Raw genomic sequence first — 15,982 nt, 5'->3', positions numbered from 1 at the left:
CATGTGAATCCTTGCCAAACAGCTTACTAAAGTCCAGAAAGACAATGCCTACTACCCTGCCTTCATCAGTCTGCTTACAGGTGAAGACCTGTGTTACCAGGGCAAGGGGGTGGGGGTTGCAATGTGAGAAATCAATTCATATTATGAGTTTTCATTATCTGAAGCTGTGTCTTCTGAGAATGCATTAAGAAACACAAGTTGAAAAACAATTAGTTTTGTGTTTATGCACTTACTTTATCACATAAATTCCATGATAGTAAATTTTATTCTCTATCTCAAATATTTTTGGTTGTGTTTCTGTTGCCTAAATATACTGTATGCAATGCAGGGTTCACCTGAATTTTATACAAGAGATTCAACAGATGCTGGAAATCTAGAGCAACACATGTAATCCATGTGACACTGTGTGAGTTTCCTCCAGGTGATCCGGTTTCCTCCCATAGTCTAACGATGTACCAGTTGGTAGATTAATTAGTCATTGTAATTTTCCTGTGATTAGGCTAAACTTAAATTGGGAGATTACTGGGTGGTATGTCTTGAAGAGCCATAAGGGCCTATTCCACACTATATCTTAATAAATAAAAATAAAATAAAAACAAAATGCTGGAAGAACTCAGCAGCTCAGGCACCATCTATAGAAATGAAACTGTTGATGTTTCAGGCTGAGACCTTTCAACAGGACTGGAATGAAAGAGGAGACAGCTGAGTTCCTCCAGCATTTTCTCTAGGTATGTCACTTGTTTTTACCTCTTTAGAAAATCAGTAAGACAGGATTTTCTCCACACAAAAACCTTGGTGATTGTCCCTAATCTGCACCTGCCTTTCCAAGTACAAACATGCCCGTCAGCACTGTGCAATTTCATCATGGAGAAATAGGACTTGTTCAAGCAATAGAAGCAAACTGGTGCCCTGAAGCGAAGGCAACCTTGTTCTGTCAGATTACTGTCAAGCTTCAGCTGCTTCTTTTATAGCCCACATCCTGCCAGACTGATTCCTAGTTTGCACAGATGTTGCCTCACTACTTTCCCAGAAGTCACCTGACTATTCTTCGCTCTGTGTCCAATATTTGTTAATTGGTGCATTGAGGTTGTTGGTTGGCTTGCAAATTTCACAGAATGCTCCCACGTTCAAAATATGTGCCTATTTAATCACAAGGGTGTTCTTAGTTTTATATTTATTAATAACATGTACATCAAAACATATAGGAAAATGCATTGTTTGCATTAACGATCACTCAAAGATGTGCTGCGGGCAGCCACCAAGTGTTGCAACACACTCCAGATCCGACGTAGCACACTCGCAATGTCCAGCGGAATAGCACATACCCAACATACAACAACAGCAGCAAAACAAGCCCTTTCTTTTATGTCTTTCCACTCAAAGCAACAAATAAGTCCATGTAATGAATCGGATTCTGATCACTTGTTTCAAATGACAACCAAGAGGCCATTGATTTTAGAATGTTCGTGTGTGTGTATGTGTCTGTCTGTCTGTCTGTGAAATTATGCTGCTCATCTCTCTGCCTGACCCTACATCAGTAGTCCCAAACTAATCTCACTGTGGACACAGACAAAATGCTGCAGGAACCTAGCAGGTCAGGCAGCATATATGGAAATGAATAAACAGTCAACATTTTGGGTTGAGACCCTTTTTCAGGACTAGGAAGAAAGGAGGAAGCCAGAATAAGTAGGTGGGGGTGATCTTGTCATAGACCCTTTGAATCAGCAGGAGTCTCCCAAGGGCCCCAGACCTCGGCACTTTACTTCACCTGAATATCGTTAATTTACCTAATTGTGGCTTGTTTTACCTGTTAATTGCTCTCTGAAGTTTACTCATGTGATCTTGTACTGTTTAGGTTACGCAACTCAGCACTTGTTTCTCAGTCTTGAACGAGACTTTCCATAGCGACGTTCATTCCAAATGACCTGTGCATCTTTGTTGATTCTTTGAATAAGCTGTCAGCAGTGTTTTATACCCGTCTCCAGTTACTCTGCGCCCGAGTTCTTCAGTACAGATCCGTTATCCACACTGTCCCACTATCCACTTTGCCGCACTCCCCACAGTGTCTGTTATCTACACTGCCCCATTGTCCTGAGTGATCTGTAATATGAACATAAGACCATAAGATATAGGAGCAGAATTAGGCCATTTGACCCATCGAGTCTGCTCCACCATTTCATCATGGCTGATCCATTTCTCTGTCAGACCAATCTCTCTCCTTCTCCCTGTAACTTTTTACACCTGGAATGATCAAGAATGTATCAACCTCTGCCTTAAGTACGTATATGTGAAGACTCAGCCTCCACATCCGCCTATGGCAAAGAATTCCACAGATTCACCACCCTCTATCTCTGGTTTCTTCAGAGTGGACATTGGACTGCTGGAAAACAATGCTGGAGAGGCAGTAATGGGGGCAACAAAATAACGGACGAACTGAATAAGTATTTGCATCAGTCTTCACTGTGGTAGACACTAGCAGTATGGTGGAAGTTCCAGGTATCGAGGCATGAAGTGTGTGAAGTTACATAACTAGAGAGAAGGATCTTGGGGAAACTTAAAGGTCTGGACCAGAGAGTGTAATGCCCAGAGTTCTGAAAGAGGTGGCTGAAGAGATCATGGATGCACTAGTAATGAACTTCCAAGAATCGCTGAATTCTGGGATGGTTCTGGAAGACTGGAAAATTACAAATGACATTCACTTTCCAAGAAGGGAGAGACACAGAAGAAAGGAAACTACCCTGTTAGTCTGACTTCAGTGATTGGGAGGATGTTGAAGTCGATTATTAAGGATAAGGTCTTGGGGTAAATGGGGGCACATGATAAAATAGGCCATAGTCAGCATGGTTTTCTCAAGGAAAAATATTGCCTGACGAATCTGTTGGAATTATTTGAAGAAGTATCAAGCAGGATAGACAAGAAAGAATCGGTCGATGTTGTGTACTTTTTTTTAAAAATTAAGTGCAATCGTGAACAATGGCCAGAGCAGAAATGCTGATCAGGTTAACTAGTTCCCAAAGAGAACTCTGATAGGCCAATCAGATGGTTCACTGCTGCTCAGCATAGAACAGGCACAAGGGTCGCTAGCCCCTGTACCCCAGAAACACACCTGAGCAGTGCGGCGGAGGTATGTGCTGTGCATGACCTGATCTGAAAGCATCATGTTGACTCATAACAGATCATGTTCACGGTGGAACAGCTTAGTTAAGGATGGGGTGATCAGCACAGCTGGACAAATTATACCACCATTACCCCAACAAGGATTTTCAGAAGGCCTTTGAGAAGTGCCACACTTGAAGGTACTTAACAAGCTATGAGCACATGGTATTACAGGAGAGGTTCTAACTTGGATAAGCAGTGGCTGATTGGCAGGAGGCAAAGAGTGGGAATAAAAGGAGGCTTAGCAAAGTTTGTGGGTGATATGAAGATAGATGGAGAGGCAGGTAGTTTTGAGCAAGTAGTCAGGCTTTAGGAGGACTTATTTTAGGAGAATGGTCAAAGAAATAAGTGGAATACAGTGCTGGGAAGTGTATCGTTATGCCCTTTCGTAGAAGAAATGAAAGGGTTGACTATTTTCTAAATGGAGAGAAAATATAAAAAAACTGGGGTGCAAAGGAACTTGGGAATAACTTGAGAATCCTTGTGCAGGATTTCCTAATTTGCAGGTTGGGTCTGTGATGATGATGTTAGCAGTCATTTTAAGAGGAATAGAATATAAAAGCAAGGACGTAATGTTGAGACTTTATAAAGCACTGGTGAGTATTGTGAGTAGGCTTGGGCCCCTTATCTTAGAAAGGATGTGCTGAAACTGGAGAGGATTCAAAAGAGGTTCATGAAAATGATTCCAGGATTGAATGGTTTGTCATATGAAGAGTGTTTGATGGCTCTGGGACTGCATTCACTGAAATTCAGAAGAATGAGGGGTGACCTCATTGAAACCTATCGAATAGTGAAAGACATTAATAGATTGGATGTGGAGAGGATGTTTCCTATGGTGCGAGAGTCTAAGACTAGAAGTCACAGCCTTAGAGTAGAGGGGTGCCTTTTTAGAATGGAGATGAGAAGGTATTTCTTAAGCCAGAGAGTGGTGAATCTGTGGAATTTGTTGCTACACGCAGCTGTGGAGGCCAACTACCTTTCCCTCTACTATCTTCATATTGTCTGCAAACCTGGCCACAAACCATCAATTCTGTCATCCAAATCATTAAAATGTAAAAAGAAGCAGTCCCAACACAGACCCCTGTGGAACATAAGTATCCTCCCACAGCCAACCAGAAAGGGCTCACTTTATTCCCACACTTCGCCTCCTGCAAATCAGCCAATTCTCTATCCATGCCAGAATCTTTCTTGTAATACCATGGGCTGTTAACATGTTAGATAGATAGGTAGATAGATAGGTAGATAGATAGATAGATAGATATACTTTATTGATCCCAAGGGAAATTGGGTTTCGTTACAGCCACACCAACCAAGAAGAGAACATAAATATAGCAATACAAAAACCACAAACAATCAAACAACAAAATGCAAACTATGCCAGATGGAGAATAAGTCCAGGACCAGCCTATTGGCTCAGGGTGTCTGACCCTCCACGGGAGGAGCTGCAAGTTCGATGGCCATAGGCAGGAATGACCTCCCGTGCCGCCCAGTGTTGTATCTTGGTGGAATATGGCCAAAGTCCAACAGCAAAAAGTTCAATATCCGGTCTACAAACACGTTCCTCGATCGTAATATGACCCAGATTGCACCATCCGTTGTTAACCAGAACAGTAAGCACCCAACTCCTTTACGCTTACCGCTCTCAGTGCACTTCCGGTCAGCCCGAATGGTCTGGAAGCCGTCCATGGAAAAGATTTGATTGGGTATGTCCTCGTGCAGCCCCATTCCAGTGAAACACATAACAGTGCACTCCCGAAATGTTCTCTGACTCCTGGCTAGCACCGTGAACTCGTCCATTTTATTACCCACTGAACTCCTCTTCTCCATAAGTCTCTGATAAGTTAATCAACCTACATAAGTTGAGCAATCTCATTCATGGCACCTTGTCAAAGGCCATCTGAAAATCCAAATACACAACATGCTCTGATTCACCTTTGTCTATCCTGCTTGTTATTTCTTCAAAGAATTCCAACAGATTTGGAAGGTAATATTTTCCCTTAAGGAAACCATGTTGGCTTTGCCCTATTTTAGAACATAGAACATAGAACAGTACAGCACAGTACAGGCCCTTCGGCCCACAATGTTGTGCTGACCCACAAACCCTGCCTCCCATATAAGCCCCCACCTTAAATTCCTCCATATACCTGTCTAGTAGTCTCTCAAACTTCACTAGTGTACCTGCCTCCACCACTGCCTCAGGCAGTGCATTCCACACACCAACCACTGAGTAAAACACCTTCCTCTAATATCCCCCTTGAACTTCCCACTTCTTACCTTAAAGCCATGTCCTCTTGTATTGAGCAGTAGTGCCCTGGGGAAGAGGCGCTGGCTATCCACTCTATCTATTCTTCTTATTATCTTGTACACCTCTATCTTGTCTCCTCTTATCCTCCTTCTCTCCAAGGAGTAAAGCCCGAGCTCCCTTAATCTCTGATCATAATCCATACTTTCTAAACCAGGCAGCATCCTGGTAAATCTCCTCTGTACCCTTTCCAATGCTTCCACATCCTTCCCATAGTGAGGTGACCAGAACTGGACACAATACTCCAAGTGTGGCCTGACCAGAATTTTATAGAGCTTCATCATTACATCACAACTCTTAAACTCTATCTCTCGACTTACGAAAGCTAACTCCCCATAAGCTTTCTTAACTACCCTATCCACCTGTGAGGCAACTTTCAGGGATCTGTGGATACGTACCCCGAGATCCCTCTGCTCCTCCACACTACCAAGCATCCTGCCATTTACTTTGTACTCTGCCTTGGAGTTTGTCCTTCCAAAGTGTACCACCTCACACGTCTCCGGGTTGAACTCCATCTGCCACTTCTCAGCCCACTTCTGCATCCTATCAATGTCTCTCTGCAATCTTTGACAATCCTCTACACTATCTACAACACCACCAACTTTTGTGTCGTCTACAAACTTGCCAACCCACCCTTCTACCCCCACATCCAGGTCGTTAATAAAAATCACGAAAAGTAGAGGTCCCAGAACAGATCCTTGTGGGACACCACTAGTCACAATCCTCCAATCTGAATGTACTTCTGCAGGCAAGCCAATCCTGAATCCACCTGGCCAAACTTCCCTGGATCCCATGCCTTCTAACTTTCTGAAAAAGCCTACCGTGTGGAACCTTGTCAAATGCCTTACTAAAATCCATATAGATCACATCCACTGCACTACGCTCATCTATATGCCTGGTCACCTCAAAGAACTCGATCAGGCTTGTTAGACACGATCTGCCCTTCACAAAGCCATGCTGACTGTCCCTGATCAGACCATGATTCTCTAAATGCCTATAGATCCTATCTCTAAGAATCTTTTCCAACAGCTTTCCCACCACAGACGTAAGGCTCACTGGTCTATAATTACCCGGACTATCCCGACTATTTTTTTTGAACAAGGGAACAACATTCGCCTCCCTCCAATCCTCCAGTACCATTCCCGTGGACAACGAGGACATAAAGATCCTAGCCAGAGGCTCAGCAATCTCTTCTCTCACCTCGTGGAGCAGCCTGGGGAATATTCCGTCAGGCCCCGGGGACTTATCTGTCCTAATGTATTTTAACAACTCCAACACCTCCTCTCCCTTAATATCAACATGCTCCAGAACATCAACCTCACTCATATTGTCCTCACCATCCTCAAGTTCCCTCTCATTGGTGAATACTGAAGAGAAGCATTCATTGAGGACCTCGCTCACTTGTACAGCCTCCAGGCGCATCTTCCCAGCTTTATCACTAATCAGTCCTACCTTCACTCCTGTCATCCTTTTTTTCTTCACATGTGAAGAACGCCTTGGGGTTTTCCTTTACCCTACTCGCCAAGGCCTTCTCATGCCCCCTTCTTGCTCTTCTCAGCCCCTTCTTAAGCTCCTTTCTTGCTTCCCTATATTCCTCAATAGACCCATCTGATCCTTGCTTCCTAAACCTCATGTATGCTGCCTTCTTCCTCCTGACTAGATTTTCCACCTCACTTGTCACCCATGGTTCCTTCACCCTACCATTCTTTATCTTCCTCACTGGGACAAATTTATCCCTTACATCTCGCAAGAGATCTCTAAACATGACCACATGTCCATAGTACATTTCCCTGCAAAAACATCATCTCAATTCACACCCGCAAGTTCTACCCTTATAGCCTCATTATTTGCCTTTCCCCAATTAAAAATTTTCCTGTCCTCTTTGATTCTATCCTTTTCCATGATAATTATAAAGGCCAGGGAGCGGTGGTCACTGTCTCCCAGATGCTCACCCACTGAAAGATCTGTGACCTGACCCGGTTCATTACCTTGTACGAGATTTAGTATGGCATTCCCCCTAGTCGGCCTGTCCACATACTGTGACAGGAATCCATCCTGGACACACTTAACAAATTCTGCCCCATCTAAACCCTTGGAACTAATCAGGTGCCAATCAATATTAGGGAAGTTAAAGTCACCCATGATAACAACCCTGTTATTTTTACACCTTTCCAAAATCTGCCTCCCAATCTGCTCCTCTGTATCTCTGCTGCTACCAGGGGGCCTATAGAATACCCCCAATAGAGTAACTTCTCCCTTCCTGTTCCTGACTTCCACCCATATTGACTCAAAAGAGGATCCTGCTGCATTACCCACCCTTTCTGTAGCTGTAATAGTATCCCTGACCAGTAATGCCACCCCTCCTCCCCTTTTTCCGCCCTCTCTATCCCTTTTAAAGCATTGAAATCCAGGAATTTTGAGAATCCATTCCTGCCCTGGTGCCAGCCAAGTCTCTGTAATGGCCACTACATCATAATTCCATGTATGTATCCAAGCTCTCAGTTCATCACCTTTGTTCCTGATGCTTCTTGCATTGAGGTACATACATTTCAGCCCTTCTACCTTACTGTCTTATATTATATTCTGTCTTCAAATTAGACCTACCAAAGTGAACCACTTCACACTTATCTGGGTTGAAGTCCATCTGCCACTTGTCAGCCCAGTTCTACATCCTATGAATGTCCCACTGTAACCTCTGACAACACTACAGACTATCCACAACACCCCCAACCTTTGTGTCATCAGCAAACTTACTAACCCACCCTTCTACTTCTTCATCCAGGTCATTTATAAAAATCACAAAGAGGAGGGGTCCCAGAACAGATCCCTGTGGAACACCACTGGTCACCGACCTTCATGCAGAATACAAACCATCTCCAACCACCCTTTGCCTTTTTGGATAAGCCAATTCTGGATCCACAAAGCAAGGTCTCCTTGGATCCCATGCCTCTGTACTTTTTGAAGGAGCCTTGCATGGGGAACCTTATCAAATGCCGTACTGAAATCCATATACACTACATCTATTGTTCTACCTTCATCAGTGAGTTTTGTTACATCCATCAGTGTGTTTTGTTACAAGTTATGAAAGTAAGAATAAAATCTGATGAATCGCACATAAATGACAAACTAAAATGCATAAATTAAATGTTGTAACGTATAGAACAGATCAACCAGTAATACTTTGAATGTGATGCAGCGTGGAGTGTAGAAGCCTAATGGCCTAAGGAAGAAACTGTTTACTGTCCAGACTTTTTTTGTTTATTCAAACCGGAGTCTCCTGCCTGATGTTAGAAAGTCAAAGAGGATGCTGGATAGATGGGTGGGATCCTTAATAATGCTAAAGGCCTGCGTATGCTGCACTCCTAATAAAATGCCCCCAGTGGATAGTAGAGAGACCCCTATGATCCTCTCAGCCGTTCTCATGGTCCTTTGTGGGCACTTCCAGTCTGATGCACAGCTGCTCCCATACCAAATGGAGATGCAACTTGTCAGGATGCTCTTAATGGTGTGCCTGTAAAATGCAGTTAAGATGGTGGGGAGGGGGGAGGGGAGCATTGCTTGTGGTGATGTTGCTGTGCCTTCTTGTTCATGGTGGTGATATTTAGAGACCAGGTGAGGTCACCTGTGATGTGAACTCCAGGAACTTGGTGCTCTAAAAACTCTGTTTACAGAGGAGGTATGTGGACCTTCATACGGCACCCTCCCCCTTCTTATTCTGCTTCTTTCCACTTCCTTTCCAGTCCTGATGAAGTGTCTCAGCCCAAAACATCAATCACTTATTCCTCTCCATAGACCTGCTGAGTTCCTCCAGCATCAAATTTGTAAGATATGATCTCCTGTGCACAGGGCCATGCTGAATTCCTCTAATCAACCAAAGTTTTTCCTGATTTATGTATGTTTTATCCCTCAGAATACTCTCCATTAACTTACCTATCATAGATGTTAGACTTACTAGTCTATATTTCCAAGGTTTTTCTTTACCATTTTCTTAAATAAAAGGCACAGTATTCACTACCCTCTGATCTTCTAACGCTTCACTCATGGCTAATGGTGATGCAAGTATTTCAGCCGGGGATCCCACAATTTCTTCTCTAGCCCTCCACAGTGTTGTTGGATATACCTGGTCAAGCCTTAGAGATACATTTTAAGGCATTCAACACCTCGCTCATTATATTGTGAACTTCCCCATGGATAGTGTAGATGGACATCATGTTCAGGATGGAAGCACTGGGATTCTGTGTTGTACATTTCTGTGATTTTCTACTGGTCTGGCTACCTGGACTCACTCACATTCCATATTGACATCTAGAACATAGAAGATAGAAAAGTACAGGAAAAGGACACTTCCCAAGGTAGCTGTAGAAGACCATGGCGTGGAGTTTCTATGTCTCTGTACTGGTCTAGCTGCCCAGACTCACCCATGATCCATATTGACCTCCGTATAAAACATTTGTCTGCACAGGTACGCCAGCTTGTGACGTTGGCAGTGGACTTTAGATGGACGGCTCTACACTCCAGCTTTCCCCACAAGCTCTAAGCAGCAGACCTGAACATAACCTGGGTTTCCTCAGCTTCCTCGACTCGCTGACCAATGAAACAGTGGAACATTGCTACAGTGCGCGATCCCATAGCACTGTCCTTCAGGGGCTGCCATTTGGAGGCGTTCCCACTGTACTTACCATTAATTTCATCCTCTGGCTGGTATGCATTTACTAATTTATTCTGGTTTGATCTGTTCCGGGTGTTCTGATAGAATAGGTTACAAAACCAAATACTGTAGATGTTAATGCAAAGTTAAGACAGAGAATTCTGACAACGCTCTGCAGGTTAGCAACATCTGTGGAGTAAAAATCAGAATTAATATTTCAGGTCAATGATCTTTTGTCAGTCCTACAGAATATTAATTCTATTTTCTACTCTGCAGATTATACCTCATTTGCTAAGTTTTCTAATACTTTTTGTTTTTCAATTACAATAATGTAGAACCCGTGCCTGTCTTCAGGTATTATTAATGAATAAAATGTGGTTTGCACATTTGAACTGCTTGTAGCTGTTATCACTGGAAGTCCAGCTCATTGGGAAACGGACCATCTACCTCCTCATAACTTGTCTGATGTGCCCTATTGCAGTGTAGTGTTCTCATTATAAGACCATAAGACGTAGGAGCAGAATTAGGCCATTCGTCCCATTGGGTCTGCTCTTCCATTTGATCATGGCTTTTCCATTTCCCTCTTAATTCCATTCTCCTGCTTTCTCCCCGTAATCTTTCACGCCTTTACAAATCAAGAATCTATCAAGCTCTGCCTTAAAACACCCAATGACCTGGCCTCCACAGCCGCTTGTAGCAACGAATCACACAGATTCATCACCTTCTGGCTAAAGAAATTCATCCTCATCTTTGTTCTAAATGGACGCCTCTCCACTCTGATTATGTGTTCTGGTCCTAGGCATTAGAAAACATCCTCTCCACATCCACTCTATCTAGGCCTTTCAATATTCAATAGGTTTCCATGAGATTCCGCCCCCCCCCATTGTTCTGAATTCCAACAAGTACAGGCCCAGAGCCATCAAACACTCCTCAATGGTAAACCTTTCATTCCCGGAATCATTCTCGTGAACCTCCCCAGTACCCTCTCCAATCTCAACACATCATTTCTTAGATAAGGGGTCCAAAACTGCTCACAATACTCCATGAGGTCTTACCAGTGCCTTATAAAACTCAGCATTACAACCTTGCTTTCATATTCTAGGCCCCTCAAAATGAATGCTAACGTTGCATTTGTTTTACTCACTGCTGACTCAATATGCAAATTAACCTTTGGGGAATCCTTCATGAGGATTCCCATGCGTCTCAGTGACCCAAATTATAGTTTGGGTCAGCTGATCATGTCAAAGTCATTTTCCAACAGGAGTTACATTTTCACTAATGTGAAGGACCTAGATAGAGTGGATGTGGAGAGAATGTCTCCAAGTGGAGGAGTCTAAGACCAGAGGGCACAGCTTTAGAATGGAGGGCTGTCCATTTAGAACAGAGATGAGGAGGAATTTCTTTAGCCAGTGGGTGGTGAACCTGTGGAATTAGTTGCCACCATATGGCTGGTGTAGGCCAGGTTATTAGGTATATTTAAGGCAGAGGTGCATAGGTTCTTGATTAGACAGGGTGTCAAAGATTACAGGGAGAAGACAGAAGAATGGGATTGAGAAGGATAATAAATTAACTATGATGAAATGGTGAAACAGACACGATGGGCCAAATGGCCTAATTCTGCTCCTAAATCTTGTCGCTTGTGGTTAGAGTGGCATAACACCATAAATAAGACCTAGGAGCAGAATTAGGCCATTTGGCTCAGCGAGTTTGCTCTGCCACTTCATCACATCCATTTTCCTCTCAGCCCCATTCTTCTGCCTTCTCTCTAATTTTTGATCATTTGATTATTCAAGAACTTATCAACCCTCACCTTAAATATGTCCAATGACTTGGCCTGCACTGTGGCAAAGAATTCCACTTATTCACCATCCTCGGGCTAAGGAAATCTTTTGTTCATCTCCATTCTAAATGAGTGTTCTTCAATTCTGAAGCTGCGCTCGCTGGTCCTGGGCTCACCCGCTATATGAAACATCCTCTCCACATCTATTGTATCAAATTTCAATGTGATATCCCCTTGTTCTTCTAAATTCCAGCTAGTACGGGGCAGGACCATCAATTGCTCCTCATATATTAACTCTTTCATTCCTGGGATGATTCTCGTGAACCTCCTCTGGATTCTGTCCAACGCCAGTGCTGGGACCCCAGTTGTTTACAATATATATTAATGACTTGGATGAGGGAATTAAATGCAGCATCTCCAAGTTTGCGGATGACACGAAGCTGGGTGGCAGTGTTAGCAGTGAGGAGGATGCTAAGAGGATGCAGGGTGACTTGGATAGGTTGGGTGAGTGGGCAAACTCATGGCAGATGCAATTTAATGTGGATAAATGTGAAGTTATCCACTTTGGTGGCAAAAATAGGAAAACAGATTATTATCTGAATGGTGGCCGATTAGGAAAAGGGGAGGTGCAACGAGACCTGGGTGTCATTATACACCAGTCATTGAAAGTGGGCATGCAGGTACAGCAGGCGGTGAAAAAGGCGAATGGTATGCTGGCATTTATAGCGAGAGGATTCGAGTACAGGAGCAGGGAGGTACTACTGCAGTTGTACAAGGCCTTGGTGAGACCACACCTGGAGTATTGTGTGCAGTTTTGGTCCCCTAATCTGAGGAAAGACATCTTTGCCATAGAGGGAGTACAAAGAAGGTTCACCAGATTGATTCCTGGGATGGCAGGTCTTTCATATGAAGAAAGACTGGATGAACTGGGCTTGTACTCGTTGGAATTTAGAAGAGTGAGGGGGGATCTGATTGAAACGTATAAGATCCTAAAGCGATTGGACAGGCTAGATGCGGGAAGATTGTTCCCGATGTTGGGGAGGTCCAGAACGAGGGGTCACAGTTTGAGGATAGAGGGGAAGCCTTTTAGGACCGAGATTAGGAAAAACTTCTTCACACAGAGAGTGGTGAATCTGTGGAATTCTCTGCCACAGCAAACTGTTGAGGCCAGTTCATTAGCTATGTTTAAAAGGAAGTTAGATATGGCCCTTGTGGCTACAGGGGTCAGGGGGTATGGAGGGAAGGCTGGGTTCTGAGTTGGATGATCAGCCATGATCATAATAAATGGCGGTGCAGGCTCGAAGGGCCGAATGGCCTACTCCTGCACCTATTTTCTATGTTTCTATGTTTCTATAATTTCTTAAATAAGAAGCCTAAAACTGCTCACAATACTCCGTGGGGTATCATAAATGCTTATAAGACCTCAGCCATCAAAGTTGCTGGTGAACGCAGCAGGCCAGGCAGCATCTCTAGGAAGAGGTACAGTCGACGTTTCAGGCCGAGACCCTTCGTCAGAACTAACTGAAGGAAGAGTTAGTAAGAGATTTGAAAGTGGGAGGGGGAGGGGGAGATCCAAAATGATAGGAGAAGACAGGAGGGCGAGGGATGGAGCCAAGAGCTGGACAGGTGATTGGCAAAGGGGATATGAGAGGATCATGGGACAGGAGGTCCGGGGAGAAAGACAGGTGGGGAGGGGAACCCAGAGGATGGGCAAGGGGTATAGTCAGAGGGACAGAGGGAGAAAAAGGAGAGTGAGAGAAAGAATGTGTGTATAAAAATAAATAACGGATGGGGTACGAGGGGGAGGTGGGGCATTAGTGGAAGTTAGAGAAGTCGATGTTCATACCATCAGGTTGGAGACGGAATATAAGGTGTTGTTCCTCCAACCTGAGTGTGGCTTCATCTTTAGAGTAGAGGAGGCCATGGATAGACATGTCAGAATGGGAATGGGATGTGGAATTAAAATGTGTGGCCACTGGGAGATCCTGCTTTCTCTGGCGGACAGAGCGTAGGTGTTCAGCAAAGCGGTCTCCCAGTCTGCGTCGGGTCTCACCAGTATATAGAAGGCCACATCGGGAGCACCGAACGCAGTATATCACCCCAGCCGACTCACAGGTGAAGTGTCACCTCACTTGGAAGGACTGTCTGGGGCCCTGAATGGTGGTGAGGGTGGAAGTGTAAGGGCATGTGTAGCACTTGTTCCGCTTACAAGGATAAGTGCCAGGAGGGAGATCAGTGGGGAGGGATGGGGGGGACGAATGGACAAGGGAGTCGCGTAGGGAGTGATCCCTGCGGAAAGCAGAGGGGGGGAGGGAAAGATGTGCTTAGTGGTGGGATCCCGTTGGAGGTGGCAGAAGTTACGGAGAATATTATGTTGGACCCGGAGGCTGGTGGGGTGGTAGGTGAGGACCAGGGGAACCCTATTCCTAGTGGGGTGACGGGAGGATGGAGTGAGAGCAGATGTGAGTGAAATGGAGAAGATGCGTTTGAGAGCAGAGTTGATAGTGGAGGAAGGGAAGCCCCTTTCTTTAAAAAAGGAGGACATCTCCCTCGTCCTGGAATGAAAAGCCTCATCCTGAGAGCAGATCCCCTTTGCCAATCACCTGTCCAGCTCTTCGCTCCATCCCTCCCCCTCCTGTCTTCTCCTATCATTTTGGATCTCCCCCTCCCCCTCCCACTTTCAAATCTCTTACTAACTCTTCCTTCAGTTCGTCCTGACGAAGGGTCTCGGCCTGAAACGTCGACTGTACCTCTTCCTAGAGATGCTGCTTGGCCTGCTGCGTTCACCAGTAACTTTGATGTGTCTTGCTTGAATTTCCAGCATCTGCAGAATTCCTGTTGTTTAAGACCTCAGCATTGCGTTCTTGTTTTTGTATTCTGGTCCTCTCGAAATGAATGCTAACATGGCATTTGCATTTCTTACCACAGACTCAGCCTGCAAGTTAACCTTTAGGGAATCCTGCACGAGGACACCCAAGTCCCCCTGCACCTCTGATTTTTGAATTTTCTCCCCATTTACAAAGAAGTCAGTGTCTTTATTCCCATGCACTTCCCTACATTATATTCCATCTGCGACTTCTTTCTCCCAACCTATCCAATTCCTTCCGCAGACACCCCAAACACTACCTGCCCTTGTATCATCAGCAAACTTGGCCATGAAGCCATCAACTCCTTCACCCAAACCTTTGACATACAATATGAAAAGAAGCAGTTCCAACAGCAAGTATGGGGCTTTCCGGGGAGTGAGAGTGTGGTGAGGGATTCTGGGGAGTGGGAGGTGGTGAGGGATTCCGGGAAGTGGGAGTGTGGTGAGGGATTCCAGGGAGTGGGAGGGGGATGTTCCAGGAAGTGGGCGGGTGTTTCCGGGGAGTGAATGGGGATCCAGGGAGTGGGAGGGGTGCTGGGGGGTTCTGAGGAGTGGGAGGGAGTGTGGGGGATTGTAGGGTGTGGGAGGGTGTGTGTGTATGGGGGGTTTCCGGAAGGTGAGAAGGAGTGTAGGAACTGGGTTTCTGGAGTGTGGAAGGGAATGTGAGGCTTGTGTGGACTCGGATGCCTGTGTTAACCAAACCTTCTATGAGTGAATGGGAGATCTTGAAACTGCACTCATTAAACCAGAAGCCGATTTGCCAGCTTTCTGAATAGCCAGGTCATAAAAACAACAGCTAAATGAAACAATGTTGCTCTGAAACCAAGCTACAAAGCACAGTACATATATCACACACAGACATAAAATAATATTAACAGATACAAAATATTCTGTATTTGTAAAAGTTGACATAAAGTGCAAATACAGCATATAGTTAAATATACAACATTATAATAGACAATAGGTGCAGGAGTAGGCCATTCAGCCCTTTGAGCCAGCACCGCCATTCACTGTGATCATGGCTGATCATCCACAATCAGTACCCCATTCCTGCCTTACCATACCATAGAACCATAGAAACTACAGCATAAAAACAGGCCTTTTGGCCCTTCTTGGCTGTGCCGAACCGTTTTCTGCCTAGACCCACTGACCTGCACATGGACCATATCCCTCCATACACCTCCCATCCATGTATCTGTCCAATTTATTCTTAAATGTTAAAAAAGAACC

General features: G+C 44.6%; 1 protein-coding gene across 9 annotated transcripts in view; it reads left to right on the top strand.

Annotated features, from left to right (window-relative positions):
* Positions 1-15,982, top strand: part of tmem63c (transmembrane protein 63C) — a 342,578-nt gene that overhangs the window by 78,635 nt on the left and 247,961 nt on the right. For 7 of the 9 annotated variants that reach the window (XM_063042821.1, XM_063042830.1, XM_063042849.1 and 4 more), the window contains exon 2: positions 9,921-10,159. The exons of 1 other annotated variant lie outside the window; for it this stretch is intronic. In XM_063042821.1, coding sequence (XP_062898891.1) covers positions 9,956-10,159 — 204 coding nt within the window. In that variant the 5' untranslated portion in view covers positions 9,921-9,955. Of the gene's footprint in view, positions 1-8,465; positions 8,499-9,920; positions 10,160-15,982 lie in introns of those variants that run through there. One more of the 9 variants, XM_063042799.1, reaches the window with a different exon arrangement.

The sequence above is a fragment of the Mobula hypostoma genome, chromosome 1 (assembly GCF_963921235.1).
Source record: "Mobula hypostoma chromosome 1, sMobHyp1.1, whole genome shotgun sequence".
Taxonomy (NCBI): domain Eukaryota; kingdom Metazoa; phylum Chordata; class Chondrichthyes; order Myliobatiformes; family Myliobatidae; genus Mobula; species Mobula hypostoma.
Note: the sequence above shows the minus strand (reverse complement) of the source record. Positions and strands in the feature narration are given on the sequence as shown.